Consider the following 22,199-nt stretch of genomic DNA (forward strand, 5'->3'; position numbering starts at 1 on the left):
ATTTATATCTGACAGAAATGGTAAAATAGGTTATTAATATTACAGCAACATCTAAAGACCCTGATATCAGGGCTCCCTGTTGCATGGTGCTCTTCAAACAAATAAGAAGAAAAAGTCCTTGCCCTAAGAGTTTAGGATCTAAATAGAGAACTCAGATGATGGGAGGGAAAACCAAAGCACAGAACGCTAAAATGACTTGTCCACGATCACATAGCGTATCAGTGGCTGAGCCAGATTTAGAAAAGACGGTTACCTTTCATAACTGTTGTTCTTCGAGATGCGTTGCTCATGTCCATTCCATTCTAGCTGTGTGCGCACCCAAGTGCACAGTTGGAGACTTTTTCTTAGCAGTATCCGTAGGGTTGGCTGTGGCACCCCCCCTTGAGTGCCACGCTCATGCGTCGGTATATTAGGCGCCACCAACTCTATGCCCTCTCGGTTCCTTCTTGCTGACAACTCCGACAGAGGGGTAGGAGGGTGGGTAATGGAACGGACATGAGCAACACATCTTGAAGAACAACAGTTATGAAAGGTAACCGTTTTTTCTATGAGTGCTTGCTCATGTCGATTCCATTCTAGGTGACTCACAAGCAGTATCTATGGAGGTGGGCTCGGAGTTCAGTTTTGCGGCTTGCAGTACTGCTCTGCCAAAGCCAGTATCAGCCCGGGCCTGCTGTGTAAGCACGTATGGGACAAACGCATGGACGGACGACCAAGTGGCCGCGCTGCAGATGTCCTGGATAGGCACCTGGGCCAGAAAAGTTGCTGAAGAGGCCTGCGCCCTGGTCGAGTGGGTAGTGACAGTTGCTGGGGCGGCACCTTCACTTGATCGTAGCAGAAGCGAATGCAGGCAGTGATCCAAGAAGAAATTCTTTGGGCGGATACAGGGTGACTTTCATCCCGTCAGCCACCGCAATGAACAATTACGTAGACTTATGGAAGGGCTTGGTCCTGTTGATGTAGAAGGCTAGCGCCCACTTAACATCCAAGGCATGTAGTCTACGTTCCTTCTCCGACTACTATTAACTATGTACAGATTAGCAAGAGCATTAGCAGTTCTTCATAGTCTTTTGTTCTACCTAAAGGCAAGCCAAGGCACTCCAACCCACCATCATGGGCGGGAAGAAGGAACTAAGAGAGCATATTAGGCACCGCCGACCCTATACTGACACATGAGCATGGCACTCAAAGGGGCGCCACAGCCAGCCCTACGGATACCGCTAAGACAAAAGTCTCTGACAACTGTGCACATGGACGCGCACACACCTAGAATGGAATCGACCTGAGCAAGCACTCGAAGAACCAGGTTTCCTAGGGCCGCAGTCCAGTGCCCTATGAACTAAACCACACTGCTTCATGAGTTTGAGCTTCAACCCATTAATATGTGATTTATAAAAGAAAAGAAATGCCACTAAATTTATAAGACAAGTGTTCAGATTTATTTGGAAATTCACAGTTTCTAATGGCACTACAGCTCTGTAGTTACATATTCTTGTTCCACAATGTTGTATGCTGCACTCAGATAGTATAAACATTTTTTCTTCATTCTTGTTTGAAGCTCTTTCTGATTACATGTTCTATCAATCAGATCCATGTGCTCTGAATGGCTAATTGTGCAGACTGACTCTAAAAGTACATCACTTTAAAGTATTTATAAACTAACATGAAAGCAGCAAAAACAAAGGCTTTAAATAAGTCACATTACATACAATACCCAGAAAAGGCATTCGATCTGTTTAAAAAAGGGTACCACTAAAAGTGCTTAATAAGTTAACTTAGTTTTACAACATGAACCTATAACTCCTCTCAAAAAGGAAAACCTTTTGTCCCATTCACTCAGCTACACATTCACAACATTTTATGCTGTCACACATTCTATTTTATCCAAATATACAATCATGGTCAAAATAAAAAACACTCATATGAAAGTACCAAAACATACATACATACATACACACACTGCACATGTGTTAGCCAATACAAAAGCAAACTTTATGGAAATATCCACTTTTAAATAGACTTGAGCTGTTAGACTTCAAGGCTTGGCAAACTCACTTTCGTTTGTCATGTGCACTTGTACCCAGCACTGGTTAGGATAGTTATATCTGCAGCTGTACCTAGTCACCCTTACATTTCTCCTTGTAGATAGTCCCCAATTTCCAAATTCTTAGAACAGAAAACAGAGTGACCAAAATAAAGCATCAATCCTTTTTGGTTAAATATCGTAACAGAGAATTCCAAAAGTCAGTCTGGGAAACAAAGGCATGTTTGTCAGTATGAGATCCTTCACAAACAGTGAGTGCTACTGTACAGCTGTCAATTTAATGCATCTAAATAAAATACACATCTGAAATTGATTAAAAATGCAATTAATGGCATTACAAATCCTTCTAACAAGATATTTTCCCCAAGTGAGTTTTCAAAACGGAGATCTAATCAGCAAGTCTACCATGTTAGTATTTCTACAGTATCCAGCCCACATTACTGAGTCCAGCTGAACGCCAACACGTCCTTTTACAGCACTGTAGTGTTGCATCCTCAAAAAAGCGAGAGAAGTTACAAAAGAAATCAAATGACAGTTTTATCTTTCTCCCTCTTCCAGTGGCATTATAAATAGACAAAAGGCACATAAATACGGGAAGGTGCAAGAAATAGGAACAAAGCTAAAGGAAGAGGATTAAGCTTTTATCCCTATTCCACCCAACAAACTGGGCTTCAACAATCTTTGCCCCAGTAATTGTGAAAAAAGCTTTATAAAATGATCCCTCCCACCCCTAAGCTGTCCACATAGGAAGTCGTCAGCCTTGTAAAGCTGAAACTCATAACCAAGATTGACACAATCCCATCTATTTAAAAGAGGCAGAAACCATAATTTCTGAATACTTTCCAGTTAGTTCATCTCTTCTCCCACCACTCCCCCACAAGATACAGACTGTTCTCAGATGAACAAAAAATCTCCTGTATGAGAAGTTCGACAAGTTTTAGATTTGTCCAGAAACTGCTGTGACACCAAGTGTTCCTACTGTTATATCCTTGTTTCCTTTGATTATGTCATGCAGGCTTGGCATTGACCCTGTCTTAGTCTGTATTAGAGTTTTTATGAACTTCCCTTGGTCTGGAACCTTAGACCGCCTTCGTTTTAAAGCCCTCTTCTCAGTTTTTGTCTTTTGGGTCTGTCCGTTGCACAGAGTTGTGCATGCTGAAATGCCACAAAAATAGGATTCCTCAGATTGTGATGAGGTTTCTGAGCTTCCTTCAGATGGAGGACCCTTATATGAGGAGTGATATACCTCTCCAATATTAGAGAAATCTCTCTGGTTCGTAAAGGGTTTCCTTCCTTTTATTTCCCCATTGGCTAATGGATGCAGAGGCTCTGATGCTGGTTTGATAGTCTCAATCTTTTCACTTTTATATTTGCAACGTTTCTTCTAAAGCAGAAAAAAGGAAACAATTAGATTGTGCAACGCAAACAGGAAATAATATCAAGTATGAATACATAGGCTTGGCAGAACTCTTGTAATTGATAGATAATACTGATGTTTATTTTAAGCATTTTTAAATTTTTATTTAAATTTTCACAGTTGCAGTAAATTATGGGGAGGGGGTCAGCATTTTGTAATGATTGTAGATGCTGAAATTCAAAAAGTTAAAGCTTTAACTGTAAAACAAATCATCATCACATGGCAAAATACACAAAGTAAATATCTTTTAATCAAACTGAAGTTCTCAGGCAGCATTTTTCTTGCTATGCCTATCTGTAAATTTTTATTATCATTGATGTAAATGTTGTGTGTGTGTGTGTGTGTGTGTGTGTGTGTGTGTGTGTGTGTGTGTGTGTGTGTGTGTGTAATCAGTATTTACTGACATTTACCGATAAAAACCTAATTCTTTCAAGCCTGATTGTAGATAAGTGACCGACAAAAGCACCATCTACTGGTAAGGTTTTCAAAACACTTTTTTCTTGCAAAAACTGGAAGGAAGCTACTATACCTTTTTTTCTGGTGAAAACTTCAGAGGTTCTACAATGTAGAAGTCATCTGGATCCACTATAAGAAAAGAAAGGCTACATATGAAAGGACAATAAAATTTAACTGAAACCACAGATGCTAATTTCTAAAACCATGAAACTATATAGGAGATTTCATTCCTCCTCCCAAGGACTATTATTCTGCTTTCCATGCATACATCTTAATACTCTGGATTAGATATTAGATAGGAACAAGATGCATGTGCATGGAAAGTAAACTCATCAAAACGTTCAGTATAAAGTTCTCTCTCCAGAGTAGCTAATTTCTACCCAATTATATAATGTTGCAATTTCAGATCTCATTTGAGGGATTAGACCACAGGCAAGATTTGCAGAATATATTTTCAGAGGGAAGAGAGGGGAGTGTTCAAGGACCTTGTATTTGGGGCAGATTTAAGCATTTCTTTATTAAATAAAGGTGCTTTTTTCTGGCTTTCTTGCACAATTCTCCTCAGAAGTTCACTGATCATCTTCCTAATAAGCTCAGTATTAAACAAACTTGCTTGTGCTGAAAGACCATATAACTAAAGATTCTTCTGCAGAAATATTTTGGAAAAGGTTACATCACAAATAAGAGTTAATGCTACGTAACAGAAAGCATGTGTATAGCAGGATATAATTGGAGGCATCACAATGTGTACCTAGGGCTGTAAGAAACAGACTGACACGACAGCAGCATACCATGCCTTCAATATTTTCATTATCATGCTGCCAAGCACAAAGGTGTAGAACACCAAACATGTAGGATATTAGTAAAGAAAGTAATTTGGGCGTTAGGTGGTCTATATAACTACACTTTCGAAATTCACTCTCACTTTTGTTTGTGTGGTTTCTTTTGGCCCACACAGGTAGAAAAAAATCTGAAGTGATTTTGCTCATACTATAAGCACAAGGGGGGGGGGAGCACAATTTCTTTGTTAATTGGCGATTAGAAGCACTTCATTTATTTTAGCAGGGCGCTGATCTGAGGAAATTGGATTCCATTTTCCTTTAACATGAAAGCTGGAAAAAAGATTTCATCTGTGAAAGAGGCAAAGTCACTAGTGAATTTGGATGCCTTAATATTTTGGTTGCTCAGCTTGTGCCACTTGAAGACCTGTGTTCAGCACCACCGAGAGTTATGATCTTTTTAAATGGTCTCAAGCTGGGCACCCAAAACATTTTCCTCAATGTTTTCGGAACCTAAACTCCTTCAGGGTTGTTACAAATCAACATATTATAGAATGCTATATTTTAGATTGGATTTATTTTTTTCAGATACACACACACAAACTGTAAACATGCCAGTGCATAGAGAGTTGTGGATACTGACAAGTGTAAATTAAAGTTAAGGTCAACATTCTATCAGGCTCAGATTTTTCCTTCCAGAGCTCCTCTTAGAATAATATGGCTTAGTTATGAGCTAATTTCCCCCGCTTTTGGAGTGCTAGAGAGTGAAGATACGTGATCTGGGGAAGTGATCCTTCAAAAATAGCAACATACCAAGTGCAGATGATGTTAGCTCCTTAAAGACAGTGACCCCAAATTTAGGAGATATGAAGTGTAAATCTAACTATGGCAGAGTCCTTGGTATTTAATATTATATTATTGAACATATCAAATAAAACATGTTTACAATATTTTTGCTTGGCCATTGCTGGTGGGAAGTAATGCAGGGGTTTGTAAATGTATACTTAGTATCATCAAGGACCTCAAAAAGAATGGAAAAAAAAATATCTCTCAGAACATTACCTTTTTTTAATTTAGTATCCCCCAGTTTATATAAACTCAACCAGATGCCTGATTTAACAACACACATTCTTCTCTGCAGAGTATGGAGTACTGTAAGTGCACGTTTCTGATGAAGTATGGATTGAATGGGAGCTGCTGTGTACTCATTTATTTAGGAGCTTAAATTTAGGCTCACATTTCACAAAATCTTGGACTTTGAGAAAAAATTAAGCTTCCACCATAGCATTTAGGCACTAGGTATAACAATACTCAAATTCAAGTTAAGTCTACAATTATACACAGGTTTTATATAGGAGATTAGTTTACATATTCTGTGCCCTCATTTAGTTTAAAAATATTTGGCAATATTCTTTGAACCACAATTCGTTTATTCAATGTTGACAATACTATTCTAAAATGAATGCAGTTTCTTAAGACTCCCAAATATAAACGTGCTCTCCATTTAATTTAGAGTAAGAATTCAGGTCTGCAATGTCTGATTTCTACCCCCACTTGATTATTTTCAAGGCTTGGTAATTAACCACTGGACTCTCTTGATTTACTCTTTTCTTTTCTGACACACTGCTCCTGAAGCAGGAAGTAGTTTCCACATAGGTTTATGTACACTAAAATGGGGGATTAAAAAAAGAGACTGGAAATATAGTTGCTGGCCAATATCTATGCTGACATAGAAAAACGAACAAGACAAATGAGAATTTTTTTTAACTAGTCTGGTATCGGAGTATTCACTTGCTACCAAAAAATGGAAATCCAACTCAATGTTAATCTAGAACAGCAAAAACTTAAGTACTATATTTCAGGGTTTACAGGAAAAAAAATGTTTCATGACTGCCTTATAGAATTGGCTTGTCTACTTCTGAAACTCCAAATTCAGCTGTGTAACTCATGCCAAAAAGGTTTCTCTCTCTTTTTATTTATTTATTTTTTAAGTAAAGCATGCAGCATTCCTTGTATTCCTTTTTAAAAGTTCCAAGATTAAGGGAGTTAAAATTTTTTGGCTTGCTGAGGAGTCTTATGTTAAAGTGAGCATATAGTGCAGTAGTATCACATAGCACTGACCTCCACTTTCTAGCTAAACAAGGTCAGGCCAATGGATTACTGTGCTAGCGGCTTCAAACGGTGCATGCGCTCAGTCAGTTTTGAACTAATGCCCCAAATGTACAAAGATGGAGGAGACATTAAAACCAAAGTCCTGCCTTTTATCTTTATAAATATCAAAGTATTTCTGTAAGAGTGTTAGACCCTGTGTCTTAACCAAATTCTAACTTTATTACATTTTGCCCATCTAAAGTTTCCCTGCAGTTTCAATGGCTTGCTATTCTCCTCTTTCCTAAATAATCTGTTTAGCATTAGTGTTTGCTTTTAAAATATTAAAAATAAAGTGCTTTTACTCTTGAGGTGGCTGACCTTGTGTAGTTAGCATTTTGTTTACATTTGTAAAATGTTCGAAGATTATTTTTTCAAATGAAAGCTTGTGTTAATTCCACGGTAATAACCCTAAACAATTGATTTTTTTGCACTGAACTCAGAGAACTTTTATAAATTTCTGTTTTAGAGATTATAAAAAAAAACACTTCAATTCAGTATTTCCCAATGTACAGTGATAGACTTCAGTAGCGTACAAGTAGAGTGCTTCTTGATTACCTTTTTTGAAACTGGTTTACAAACTACATGATCCTACATCTAAAATGCGTAACTCACATGGTACAGACTTTACAACCACTACTAGGAAGAATTAGCTGTACATGAAACATACCTTCTTTGCTAGTTAGTTGAAAAGATTGGGACCTGACAAGTGGAAAAGAAGTTCTTCTTTTCAGATTCATATCATCATAGGAGGAAAAACATCTGTAATGACAAAAAACACAGTAAGTTCCGTTTCCCAGAGTTCTCTTGGGAGACACTTACTTCCCCCATTACCACTCCTTATATTTTTGTAACCCATACACCTCCTGGGTGTGGTGCTCTGTCCCATCTCATAGCACCAAGACCACAGAGAGAGAGAGATCAATGAGTCTGCTCTACAGCCTTAATTAACAGCCATGTGGCTTTTAGCTCATGCATTTAGCTCCAGACATTCCAGGTTCGATTCCGCCTGCTGGCGACCGGGCTCTGTCGGTGTTACACCTTCACACTGCAGCAAGCCTTCCCCATGGCAAGGTTTCTCAAAACTGCTCTGGACTTTGCCAGTGGTGCTCTTTCTGATGGCCAAAGAAAGCTGCTGGAGAATGAGATGCAGTGCTCTCTCCACATCCAGGATCTGATCCCATTCCTACATTAGTGATGTTAGACCCTATTGCAAATAAAAGGTGCTACTTTGTATAAACTCCTTCACAGGAACTATTCTTCTATAGAAGTCTAGATGTTAAAGGGTATGCCTTTTGTTTATCAGAACCCAAACTTCTGAATTTACATAAAAGCACAGACTGGACAAACATCATTCAACTGGATGGAAATAGAGTAAGTGAGCAACTATCAAATGCTAGATAAAGTGTAAATATAATGTTGTAAGAATTGATTAAAATGTCAGGGATTACCTTTTGGGGCTTGGGTAGTGATTACTTTTGGGGATTTTTGAGAGGTAATCTTCATTGAACTGAGATGTATTTCTGCAACGCTGCATACAAAGCATCAAACCCAGGATGACACTGAGAACCAAAGAAATCACAAGATAGCTTTGTCGGTCAGACACCTGAAAAATAATTGGATTTATTTATAAAAACTAAAGACTAAATAAGAGGAGTTTAAATACAATGGAGCTAGCAGTTACATCATGAACATGTTCAGCTTCATGTAAACTTTAATGAATAGATCAGTTTTCAAATCAACTCCAGCAATTTTTTTCCCTCTGTTTCACTTCATAATATCCATTTCTCAACATTAAGTGTCTGCTATCTAGCCAACAGGTCAAGTCCTGGCATTTAATATGCTGTAAGTGTATCTGCCAGTGAAGTTTGACAGCCATTAAAGCCAGTATACCCAGCATTTTCAAAGTACATTTTACAGCACTAAGATCAGATAAAAGTTTAGCTGCATTAAAGACATGTTCAAACACATTCACATTCATACATGGCCTTAAGATATTTCATCAATGTGCCTTTATTAGATGTTTGGCAACTGCCAGGATGTCAACAAGAAGTAAATGTTGGGAAACAAAATGCTAAGGAAAACAATCCCAACTATACATATAAAATGATGGGGTCTAAATTAGCTGTTACTACTCAAGAAAGATCTTGAAGTCACTGTGGATAGTTCTCTGAAAACATTCACTCAATGTGCAGCAACAGGCAAAAAAGCGAACACAACATTGGGAATCATTGAAAAGGGATAGATAAGACAGAAAATATCATATTGCCTCTATAGAACTCCATGGTATTCCCACATCTTGAATACTGTGTGCAGATGTGGTCGCCCCATCTCAAAAAAGATATATTGGAATTGGAAATGATTCAGAAAAGGTATGGGACAGCTTCTGTATTAGGAGAGATTAATAAAACTGGGACTTTTCAGCTCGGAAGAGACGACTCGGGGGGAATGAGATAGGGGTCTATAAAATCATGACTGGTGTGGAGGAAGTAAATAAGGAAGTGTTATTTACTCATACTCATAACACAAGAACTAGGGGCTGCCAAATGAAATTAATAGGCAGAAGGCTTAAAACAAACAAAAGGAAGTATTTTTTCATACAACGCACAGTCAGCCTGTGGAACTCTTTGCCAGAGGATGTTGTGAAGGGCAAGACTATAACAGGGTTCAAAAAAGAACTAGATAAATTCATGGAGGATAGGTCCAACAATGGCTATTAGCCAGGATGGGCAGGAATGGTGTCCCTAGCCTCTGTTTGCCAGAAGCTGAGAATGGGCGACAGGGATCGATCAATTGATGATTACCTGTTCTGTTCATTCCCGCTGAGACAAGTGGCATTGGCCACTGTTGGAAGACAGGATACTGGGCTAGATAGCTCTTTGGTCTGACCTAGTGTGGCCACTCTTATGTTCTTATGAATTTCAGGACAACTTTGAAGAGATATTTGAATACCCTGCCCAGATTACAACAACTTCTCATTAACAGAAATGTATACTATCTTCTATATTAAACAAATGCTTATTTTTCAAATTGTAATAGACCTCATAGTAGGTTAGGTGATTTCTAAACAGATGGAGTTATAGTTTCTCCCATGAAGAGCATATCAAGTATGTATCTGAAACCTAAATTAAGATATGTAAGAACATTTTTAATATAAAACTATCTTCTCTGTGAAGAAAAAAAAAAAAACCACTGTTCTACTCCACAGAACCTGGTTAATCTTATTTTATATAAAGCCGATCCCTTAAAAGGTCAATCAACTTTGAAGGGTCATATACCTTACCATGCCTCATCTATGTGGGAGGATTTTTTTTTTTTTAAATGTATACACGTTATAAATAGTGCTTGATTCTGAAGATCACTGGCTGACAAACTTTATTAAGCTTGCTATTATCGTACCAAAAAACTGAAATCCAAGGGCATTACTTTACAATCAAAGGGGAATTATTCCACCTGGGTTTTTTTGAATGCCCTGCCTGCTGTTCCCACTCTTTAACAACAGGGATCCTGCTCAAGTGCCTCTGTTGACCACAGCTGTGGCAATATGGCCCTTGAAGACTGTTGATATTAAACAAATATCTTGGAGGGGTGTTCCATGGAATTTCAACTTTTTCCTTTGGTCCATTACAGAAACTTTATATGTGGCCCAGTAATTCTGCTACACTATAATTTATGGGAATCCACAGAATAATTAATAATCCTGAATTCTTGGCAAAGATTGGAGAATAACTGTAAATGGTTATTTCCTCTCTTATCTTCTTGTTCATTTGCCTTGAAGCTGAAATATTAGTCTTTTATTTATCCTTAGCAGCAGTATGATGAAAAGGTAAACTAACACTTTTCCAGTTGTCTCTATGCAGATTAAGAAATACCACGCATACTTCTGAAAGTCCCTTTCATTCTTTTGATACTGCAAATCAATGACTTGATAGTCAATAACTACAAATGAATAGATAGTGTTGGTTTTAAGTTTAGTTATGACATTTTTATTAAATGGCTTTTAATTGCTTTGGTTTTCTTTCTTGGAATCTGTTGGTATTCATCAAGACAAAGATTTAAATATTAGCTACCTAGTCTCATTTTAGCTGGAGGCACCATGCATCAGAGAGTGAGCTGCTGCTTCTCCACCTCACTTGACCAAAAGCCCTCACCATTAAGGCATGAGCTCCAGGTATTAGGTCAACCTAATACCTAATCTTCCACCCATTACTACATTCTATACTCCTCCAGCCCCTTTTCCCCATATTTCAGCAGCTATTTTATTAGCAGTACTGCTGCAACCAAGAAAACTCACACTGACTAAACACTTGGCTGGCAGCCAAAGGGGGCTGAAAGCAATGCTACATGCAACTCCTTGCAGATTCAGTTGTACCCCAGCAAGACTCAGCTACCAACAACCCAAGAAATATTTTATACAAAAGTGTCTCATGCCATATTGTTAAATTCTAATTACCTCATGTTTTAGTTCAGCCACAGTTGTTGACAGATTGGAAACTAGCTGTGTCATGTTGGTCAGCTGTGCTTGTAGCAGTTGGATGGCTTCTGTTTGCCGCTGATCCTGTGTTTAAAAACAGTTGGTTTATCCCCACTTAGTTCAGTATGTGGGATTCTGCTAACATGTACCATACTATTTATCAAATTATAATTCATTTTATCCCCGAAGGCAGACACTACAGAGCCATAGGCTTATGAAAAATTTGCTTACATGCTGACTAAATACAAAGAAAACATTTACAGTAGTTAGGAGATCTTATTCTATAATGCAGAAAGCTATTCTCTACATAGCACTTGAAGCAGAGTAAAAGCAACATTTTAGCTGTGTCAGATTTCTGCATGAAAAGCTTTATTGAAAATCTTTAGCAGTTCTAAGAGTTCTAATTGCATCCAATAATCTTTTGTAATACTATACTATACATCCCACTATGATGATTTCTAACTATTCCCTTCTGTAAAGTGCATAACAAAAATGAAACCAATGTATCTTATTTATAATAAGTTCATTAAATGGGATTTAACATGTGTTCAAATAGCAGTAGTTAAAAGACTTCCAGTGAAAGTCTGAAGGCAATAATACTTGTGATACATTGTTTAGAACTCTTGAAATTCAGGGGGAAAATTAACAGTTACTATAGCAATATAAATATCCTATCCCTGATAAGTCACTTGTCAAGAACTACATTTTGACAAGATGATGCTTAAAATGCTTAAGGACCTAGTGGAAATAGGATGTTTAAAAAAAACCTTGTGTTTGAAGTCTCATCGCTTCTATTACCTTGCATTGCCAATTGCTCTGCAAACTACTTTAGTACATTTGGGGTAGGGAGACTACTGAATCAATTTAAAGCATGCTCAAGCAGTTTCAATTTTCACCCTCTAAATACATTAAGGAAGGCAGAGCATATGTAAAAAAAAAAAAAAAATACAAGTCTGAGGCAAAGCCTTATCTAATGTGGCTGATATATAGGACTTCCCAGTATACTTTTTTCATCCACCTTCCTTGTGTATTGTGCTTTCTGAAGGCACCAGTGTAGCAAACAAAACTTTTGCTTAAACTTTCTAAAAAGAAATGTCCCTCTTGGACCAAGACCTAGCCTGGAAGATTTCAGCTGAAATACATTTCAGAAACTTTAAATTACTGAAAGCAGGGAGTTGGAATGGAAACTCTTACGCAACCATGACTATCTACAGGGGGTTCCCAGCCCCTCAAACACCTCTCACAGCATCTGTCAATTCATTCCTTTTCAAAGCAGGGTGACCTACATTTATAAGGACTGGAAATAAGAGTCCAAAAGAAGTAAGTAATCAGGTATAGATCTGTATAAACACAAGGGAAAATTTTCAAAAATGCTTATGTGATTTAGAAGCAGAAGAGCTTAAATAATTTTTGAAAATGGGCCTTGAGGAGGCCCTTCTGGAAAATCGTATCCATCGCCTTCAGATTACTTATACCAATTATTTATTTTTCGAGAAAAATAAATTTAAGAAATTAAGATGGAAGGGAAAGAGTCTGAGCTTCCCATGAATTTACAGAAAAAGAAATCACCTAAAGTTTAATTACAGAACAATAATTACAAAATGAAAAATATCAAATATGCAGCTTTTACATAACTGTTTTAGAGTAACAAAACATGACTATTTCTAAAGATTTGTGCTCAATACAGTCACTAAACAAAGTTTAAAAATACTGACATTGTCCTTGTAAGCTTTTATACATTCTTGAGGATCTCTTGGTTAAGATATACTGTCACCTACTTCTAAAAAGAAGCAATTTGTACCTGCTCTTCTGCTATTCTTGAAGTGTTCTGAAGCTTTACTATAGTCTTATTGAAAGCCTTCTGCATTTCTTCCATTTGCTTTCGGTACCTATAAAATGAATTGGGTTCCATATTAAAGACTACAATTTCACAGACTGTCACCACAGCACCTTCCTCCATTCATCTAGTACTAATTTTCTCTCTGCCCTCTCACCAGTTATAGGGAGAAAACCCCTCTCCTTTGAAGTTTCCCACCGTCTGGAACAACTTTGCTGTTTTCCTGTCTTTATTTGTTTAATTCTCAGATAACACTTTTTTTAGGAGCCAAATTAAAGCCTATTTTAATATTAAAAGAGTTAGCAATGGGCTGTATGCCAGAAATGTTTGGAGTGGGAAGGTGCTTCTGCTACTTACTGTTGGTGCTGATTAATAGTGACTCACAGGAAGCAACACTAAGCAGAAGATTGGGGTCAGTAAGCATGGTTATGGGAGCTACATTATAATATAATATATGGAGATATACCTATCTCATAGAACAGGAAGGGACCCTGAAAGGTCATTGAGTCCAGCCCCCTGCCTTCACTAGCAGGACCAAGTACTGATTTTGCCCCAGATCCCTAAGTGGCCCCCTCAAGGATTGAACTCACAACCCTGGGTTTAGCAGCCCAATGCTCAAACCACTGAGCCTGCTCCCCAGTGCATTCACCCTTCATACATTAGGGTGAATGCACTGCAAAAAACTTTCAGTGTTGAGGCAGCAGCAAAAAGGAGAAATGCAAACATTTACAACTATAGCCTTTACTAAGAAAGGATTCTGTAATTAGTGTCCAACAAGAAGATTAACCAACCTTTACTCCCATACATGCATCAAAAATAACTACTATTGAATAGTTATACTAACTTCATTAAAATCTGCAGGTTGTGTTCCCCTCCCTATCCATCTCTTTTTAAAACACAAACACAGGAGTTTAACATTATTGTATTAACCAAAAAGGAATTACAAGCCACCAAACTGTCGCACTTAGTAAGAGAAATTACTATAGGCCTGGATGCTTCTGCAACTGACTGAAGAGGCAGCAGGATCAGATCCTATTCTGGAAGGCTTGCAGAAGGATTAGTGCACATCCCCAGGCAATACATAAACTCCTTAAAAACGGAGCACTGTATATTCTGCAGTAGAATATAAAATTCAGTGGCAGCTTGAAATACATAGGGAAAAATTCAGATACAGAAATCTAAACTTTTGGCAGCTTCTATCAATGGTCAGTTATTTCTCAATTGTCTGAAAAAAGACTTTACATTGCTGATCAGATACTCAAATACATGTTAGCATGTTGCCTACAGATTTTTCTAATCATCGGCTGTGTCGTGTTAAACACATTTTAGACATGATAAAGGTAGATTTTCATAATTTATTAGGAGTCTTACCTTTGACTAAGTTCTTCTAAATAGCGGCTGCTGAGAGACATGTTTACTTCCAGGGCTTTAATACGATTATTAAGTCTCATAAATACAGACTCCTTTTGATTAGATCCATGAACAAGATTTCCATTAGTATAACCTAGATCTGTGGAATTCTGCAATTCAGCATAGAAGTCTGTAGCCATTCTCTGCTGTCCACCAGAAACAGGAATAGCTAGAAAAGCTTCTTCAGTTGTTTGCTCATCATATTTTATTTCTGTTGATGCAGAAGATTCTACCACAGGAGACAGTACTTGCTTCTGCATTTCTGAAGCACTCACTTTTGCTTCCCCAACATCATTGCCTACTGTAGCCATTGTGTATTCAGGCTGTGGTACAGTCTCTGTAGGTTTTGAGAGGATTTGGACAGAATCTGTCTCTCTTGTGCTGATCTCCTTGAATTCACTGACAATGTTTGTTTCAGAGACCACAGAATGTTTCTCAGAAACAGAACTCTCAGCTTTCTTTTCTGCTTCAGTATGTATCTCAACAGTATCCTCTTGGGGAATTATGTGAGAAGTTAACTGTGCTGCCTCATGTTTTGTAGGCTCCAAGGAGACCTCCATTGTAGATAATGGCTTAATTTCAGAAGTAACTTCTAAGGGGAGAGATTGAGAGACAGTCTGAGGATGACTGGGTTCCAATTCAATAGAATCTATAGTCTGGTTAGTGATATCCTCATGGAGTACACTGCTTAAGTCACTTGTAATAGTAGATCCAGGTACTCTCCCTGTAATTTCACTGTCTAGTTTCTCAGGCAGAGGCTCGTCTATTGAAACATGTAAAGATTCTGTTGGAACTGGCTGTGAATGCTGAATGGTAACAGAGTAATCCCCTGGCTTGCTCTCAGAAGTTTTGCTACGTTGTCGATGAACAGCTTCTGCAGCTGAACACCACTTATAGAGATATTCTGAAAAGCTAGAAATACAACAAACTGTCACCAGCTCACAGCAATAGATTTCTGTCTCAGATTCAAACCATGTTGATATTTCTTCCTCTTGTTCATCACTAGGCAGCAGGGTCACCGTTGACTGACTTGCCTCCTCTTCATACTCTTGAACTAGCTGAACAATGGGGCTCTCCTTTGTTAATTCCAGGACTAATTGTTCCTTGATTAATTGTTCCTTATCTACTTGTGGTATCTCTGTAGTTACAAGCCTACAAACAGAAGTTAAAATAAGCACAGGATATAGCTTTGTAGGATATGGTGGTAGTTGTAAAAAAATGAATGCATGAAAGTGATGCTCAGGAAAGATTAATATCAGTTAATAAATGTCAGAAATAGTATAAGCAGGAGCCATTACAATTAAATAAATCACTTATTTATCTCTGCAATACATCTCAATCCTACTTGGTTTAATATCCCTGACTATTCTAGACATAGGCTTCTCTTGAACAAAAATTGAAAACTGTGCCAAATCACATAGTGGCTTTGTACCATGGACAAATGTCAATTTGGAGATCACTAAATTTATTTTCATGTATCAGGATACATATTTTCTAGGTTGGTTCCTCAAACCGGAGACCCATAGGACAGCATATCAATTGCACAGAACCTACAGAACCTCGTCTTCCCTATTAGAGCCAGTTCTACATGGGACTGAGTAGAGGTAGCCTGCAACAATAAGGCAGAGCAGAAATCAGATCCAGAGAAACTTGACTAAGGGCTGGGAAGAAAGAGGAGGAGAAGAATTCCAGGCTTGGTTCCAAAGCAGACCTCCATTCCACATTGTTGTAATTAATGGAGAAAGAATAAGTTGTCTGGAGTCTGATCTGAAGTGTCAATATGCCAAGCAAGAATTAAATTCCTTAATATTCAAAACTAAAACCCCTCAACAATGGCCTTCCGAGCCTCCAAAATGTACAAGTTTCTTTGCAACAATAGCCAACATAACACAGATGTATGGACTGCAATTCACTTGTGATAAGCTAAGATATGAACCCAGGGCCCAGAAAAAAAGAAAGTGAATTAGTCTAATGTATTGTCTACTCTCTGGGCTGAATTTTTAGAAATTTTATGTTTCCTAAGAATATTGTCCATTGTTTGTAAAACAATCCAATTACAGCCTATGGTTTTGTTCAACTGTTTCAGGGGTCACAAAATACAGGTTTGACCCAGAACCTTTGACTTCCTGTTTAAAAAAAAAAAAAAAAAGGTACAATACAATGGTTTCATTGAGTCAAGCAAGAATTTAGCTTTTCCTGGAAAAATCACTTTACACATATACTTTCATGCAGTGAAGACTATTGCAATACACAGTAACTACATTCTGAAAACTCTATCAACAAATATGAGAGACCTGAACCTCAAGTATGTTAAAGTCAAGCCCAAGTACCTGTATAGGCAAGGTTTCAAACAATGCAAGTGTCTCTACATTAGGGTTTTCTAGTATAAATGAGGGCCTAAGTCTAACAGTCTGATGCAGAAGATTTCTAGTCATGGCCAAGCTCTACCTCATTAGAACTAAATTTAACACACAAAATCACTTACTCTGGTGAAGGAAGAAGGGTTGGTTCAGGCAGTTTTGGTGCATCTGTTGAAGTGGCAGTGGCAGCAACAGTGGTATTTTCAGACATACTGTTATTTCCTATTAAAGTATATGGAACCACAACCAAATTAGTATAATAAGCTTCCTGAGAGCTGCATGAATACCACAAAAGTCAACAGGAAGGAAGCATAAAAATGGGTGAGAAAACAGGAAACTAGTACAGTATGCTCAAAAAACTGAATTCTAGTTAACCAGGCATATTTATTTTCCTTAAAAACATTTGTTTAGTAGCATCAAACAAACAAACTACACTAAATAAACAAGATACAGATTCTCTAGGTTTACATTTAGATGAACTGGACACCTGTTGATGTGGTTTTGCATATGAAAGATATGCTGAAGTATTTCTATGGAGAAGGAGGGGAGAAGAAAGATTTTTTAGTCTCTATAACTAAGGTTGTGGAAAGCTACAGGCTAAAGACCACATCAGGCAGACACAAAGAACAAAGATATCTGGACTGGTATGCAGAACTCCATGCTATTTAATCTATCAAGAATAGCCACAGAAATCACAGTAGCATCTTTTCCCTAGTCAGTGTTTATGGTGGCAGCACTATGGGGAAAGAAATCACAGAAAAGGAGAGAAAACAGTAACTGTTGTTCAAAATGTGTTGCACATGTTCATTCCATTCTTGGTGTGTGTACAGGCTGTACAGAGTAATTCGAAAATTTTCTCTCAGCGGTACCCACATGGTGAACTGGTAACGAGAGTGTTTCATTATGAATCAGATATTTTCTGTGATCTCAATAAATTGCCATATGAGAGTAGGCTTCTTAAGTCAAGGGCTGCATAGCAGGATCCAGGGAGGGAATAACCGAAGCCAGGGTGGCCATATAAAGCTGTAGCTTTTTGAGATATCTGTTGAATTGGGGTGCAGGTCTAAAATTAGACCTCCCTTGGCTTTCAGGATTAGAAACAAACAGGAACAGAACTCCTTTCCCCTAAGACACTGCAGCGCCTCCTCTGTGGCTCCCACCCAAAGGAGACAACCTACTGGATGAGGAAACCCTTGAGAGAGTGGTCCCTGAAGGGGGGGAGGGGGAAGAGATAGAAACAAATTGCACAGAACTTAGGACCCATTGGTCTGAAGTAGGCAGGAACCAAGCACTAAAGTTGTAAACTGGTATGGCGTCCTTGAGCCACCCATCAAAATGCTGGTTTAGCAACCCCTGGGTGTCTAGATCAGGGGTGGGCAAACTACGGCCCACAGGCCGGATCCAGTCCCTCAGGGCTTTGGATCCAGCCTGCGGAATTGGCCCCTGCACTGCCGTGGGCCCTGCACTGCTCTCAGAAGCGGCTCCTGGGCGGGAGGGCAGAGGGCATTGCCCTTGCCTCTGGGCACTGCCCCCCTTTCCCTCCCGCAGCTCCCATTGGCCGGGAACGGGGAACTGCTGCCAGCGGGAGCTTCAGGGGAGATACCTGGAGGCACGGCAACGGCACCACACACAGAGACCTCCGCCCCCAGGGGACACAGCGCTTCCAGGAATGGCACGGGGCTGGGACAGGGCAGGCGTGCAGAGAGTCTGCCTTGGCCCTGGTGCGCACCGCTGCCACTCCAGAGCCGCTTTAGGTAAGCAGCGCCGGGCCAGAGCCCGAACCCCTCCTGCACCCTGCCCCCCAACTCCCTGCCCTAAGCTCCCTGCCTGCACCTCACACCCCTCCTGCACCCCAACTCTCTGCCCTGAGCTCCCTGCTGCACCGTGCATCCCAACCCCCTGCCACACCCCGTACCCCTCCTGCACCCCAATCCCCTGCCCTGAGCCCCCTCCCAGTCTGCATCCCTCCTGCATCCCTGCCCTGAGCCCCCCTGCACTCTGCACCCCAACCCCCTTCCCTGAACCCCCTCATACAACCTGCACCCCTCCTCTGCCCCAATCCCTTGCCCTGAGCCCCTTCCTGCACACCACACCCCCTCCCACATTCCACATCCCAACCCCTTGCCCCAGCCCTGCATATAATTTCTTCACCCAGATGTGGCCCTCGGCCCAAAAAGTTTGCCCATCCCTGGTCTAGATGGAGCAAGCATTGATGTAGAAGCCAAAGGACATAGCGGCTTGTGTCTATAACCTCTACTTTTCACTCTTTGCAGGTCCTGATGAGCAGCAGCGTAATGGTGGGTCTGCTGCGGGAGAAAGTTTCCTGGTTGGGACAGGAGCATACAATCCCAAAAACTTTAAAATAATTCTAGAATCTTTCCACTGATGGAGCTTAAAGTCTGTCTGTTCCAAAAAAGTGAGGACCCTTCAAAGGACATGTCTTGAATTGTTTGTCGGACCTCACACAGAAACCCCAAGGACTGCAGGCAAGAGCTCCTGTGCATGGAAACTGCAAAAAAACTTAGCAGCCAAGTCTGTAACATCTAGTTCAGCCCGTAGCAAGCTTCAGTATGGATTGCCCCTCATCAACTAAAGAGAACATCTGTCTAGCATCCGCCAGCAACATGTCCTTAACCTTTAACAAGAAGTCTCAAATGTTAAAATTATAATGTTCCAAAAGAGATTGTTGGTTGGCAATCCTGAGTTGCAAAACCCACAGAAGCCCACAGCTCCTTGTGAACTGCCTCTGCCTTTCCTGGTACTAGGCCTAATACCAGACTGAGGACTAGGCAGCTCCTGGCAAGTAGACTCCCCATGCATCTCCAAGTACACAGAGAAGGAACAACTTGTGTAGGACATAGAAACTGGGAAAAATCCCCACAGGTTCCGAAAGGACCACTAAGCTGGTAGTGGGTCTCAGTGACTCCTTGGCCAGATGCCCAATCCCATTCCACCCAGAGGATCTCAAAGGCAACCCAGGGGAGTAACACCTATGTGGGGAATAGAGTGAGTGGTTCCAAGATTAGGAAAAGTAGGAACCAGTCTCTCATTCAGAGGACAGCGAATCACCCTCCGCCGACCAAGAGGGGTGCTGCCCGTGATGGTGTCTGAGACCAGTGCTGAGTTGGCAAAGAATGTAGAGAAGTCAACATTGCAGGCTTCCCCTTCGACAATACCGACGGGTAGGAAGTCTGAGGCACAGGAGGTTGTTGCAGTACCAAGTAATGCACCAATGATACTGGCACCCCACCATCTGCCAGTACCAGGAGCGCTATCTCCTGTACTGCCGTGGATAATGGTATCAATAGGCTCAGCAGATCTCTTGCTGCCACAACCACCTCGGGCCTGATCAATACCAAGATTGTCTTAGGTCATTGTGTGGTACTGCAGACACAGAAGGGGCCCTTTTGGTCCTGGACTCAATGGTACCTGCCTTGGTGCCAGAGTCAATGATGCCAGTTTCAGTTGTACCAGAGCAGGGGAGTGCTTAGGTTTCAGCTGTACTCTACTCCCTATACTTAGGGGATTTGGTGCTGGCCATCTTCCTCTCTGTGGTCTGTCTAGTGGTCTTATGCCTCTTTTTAGGTACTGGGGAGGGTGAGCAGTGCCAGGTCTTGGGCACGATAGGAAGTGCACTCCTAACTGACACCGAAGCACTCAGTGCCGATTCAGGACGGCTAAGCTCTAGCACAAAAGATACAAGGTTTGAACCCGGGTGACCGAGGCATCCTTAGTACTGAGAAATGGAAACCCCAAAACTGGGAACTGAAGGTAACTAATCGTATCCACACTACGAAGGACTGATCAACTATAAAATCTAGAAAATTATTTACTGTACAATGAATTTACAATGAGCACACAGAGCATTTGCTAGGGCAGCCAAGCAATTCTAACAACCATCACGGGCAGTAAGAAGGAAGTGAGGGGTCTCTGAGATAGCTGGGCCCTTTATACCAGCATGCGATGGAAGGGGTGCTCAAGCCACCTTGACTGATACCACTGAGGGAAGAGTTTCCGATGACTGTGCATGGGGCACATGCACTCCAAGTGATTGCACGTGTGCATTCCACTCTTGAACTACTCTGCACTCAGATCACCCAAAGTCCTTAGGAGGAATGAAGGTGGGAAACAAGGAATCTATAACATGTTTAAAATCCTGCATCTTTTAATAAATTAACAAATAATGCATCTAAGGAAATAACATTTACCTTCAGCTTCAGAAATCTCTTCTGTTTTTGCTCCAAGTATATTAGCAGCAATATTCACCATATTTAGAATGGCATCTGAACAAAAACATGACTGATCAGAGAGGACATGACCAGAAATCCTCAAAGAAATCTGTACTATTATCTACCCATCCATCTGCATAGACTAACTTTGGATCCATCAATTTGTTTTTCCAGTCCAAACAAGTCATCTATCCCCTCCTACTCCCACCTTATTTGTCTCATCGTTAAAAAAAAAATGGTTGGGTTTTCTGCTTGACATAATTTCAAATATAGGTTTCTAGGTTATTTTGCAAAATTATGCCAAATCTTTACCAGTGGGGCTCTCAATTAAAAGGGGGCTCTCAATGGCTTCCAACCATATTTAAAATAGGAAGTTGTAAATATATATGTTTTATTTCAAGAATATATGTTGGCAGAAAAGGCAATTAAAATGTTTCCTAAACAACATGCTGCTAACATATTTCCTAAATAACATGGTGATGGCAGTAAAGATCCTACTACAATTGAGGCAAAATGTTCCTCTTCCATCTGAGCTGAGAAACATTGTTCTTCACTTTTTCCATGAAAGCAACTATCAAAGCTGGTGGAAGGTTATTGATCTTTTTGTAACTATTGATTCAATACAGGTCCACAATGGATAAGAGATCTACTACAGACTGCAGAAGAGTTCAGCGAAGCAGAATTCCAGGTAAGAGTTTTTGCGATATTATTAGTATTGAATTGGTTTTCTACTTTTGAATCTTGTGCTTCCAGGTGGAAATCCCTCTAGCACTCAAAAAAATTCAGTCCTCTGAGTCAATGGTAAATTAAGCTCAACTGTCAGTGCCTCTATGTCCTCTAGAACATTTTCAGCTCCTCGATGAGATAGAAGGAAAGAGATCCCTGAGGTGAAAGCAAATAAAAGACCCAAGTAGGCTAGAACCAAAAAAAAAAAAAAAAACATTTTTATTTCTTACTCTGATTGCCTACCCATCCTATCAAGCGATCTTTAAAAAACCAGAATTACTGAAAAGTATTTGGGTTTTGGTAAGATTGATTAGACTAG

General features: G+C 39.8%; 1 protein-coding gene across 2 annotated transcripts in view; it reads right to left on the bottom strand.

Moving 5' to 3' along the window:
* Positions 1-1,416: 1,416 nt before the first annotated feature.
* The window catches only part of SUCO (SUN domain containing ossification factor), a 71,802-nt gene continuing 51,019 nt past the window's right edge, over positions 1,417-22,199 (bottom strand). For both annotated transcript variants that reach the window (XM_054037597.1, XM_054037595.1), the window contains 9 exons: positions 21,134-21,208; positions 17,051-17,147; positions 14,527-15,717; positions 13,120-13,207; positions 11,298-11,402; positions 8,296-8,450; positions 7,515-7,606; positions 3,991-4,046; positions 1,417-3,428 (listed from right to left, as the gene is read on the bottom strand). In XM_054037597.1, the coding sequence (XP_053893572.1) occupies positions 2,982-3,428; positions 3,991-4,046; positions 7,515-7,606; positions 8,296-8,450; positions 11,298-11,402; positions 13,120-13,207; positions 14,527-15,717; positions 17,051-17,147; positions 21,134-21,208 (2,306 nt within the window). In that variant the 3' untranslated portion in view covers positions 1,417-2,981. The remainder of the gene's footprint in view (positions 3,429-3,990; positions 4,047-7,514; positions 7,607-8,295; positions 8,451-11,297; positions 11,403-13,119; positions 13,208-14,526; positions 15,718-17,050; positions 17,148-21,133; positions 21,209-22,199) is intronic.

Source organism: Malaclemys terrapin, chromosome 8 (genome assembly GCF_027887155.1).
Source record: "Malaclemys terrapin pileata isolate rMalTer1 chromosome 8, rMalTer1.hap1, whole genome shotgun sequence".
In the NCBI taxonomy this organism is placed as follows: Eukaryota; Metazoa; Chordata; order Testudines; family Emydidae; genus Malaclemys; species Malaclemys terrapin.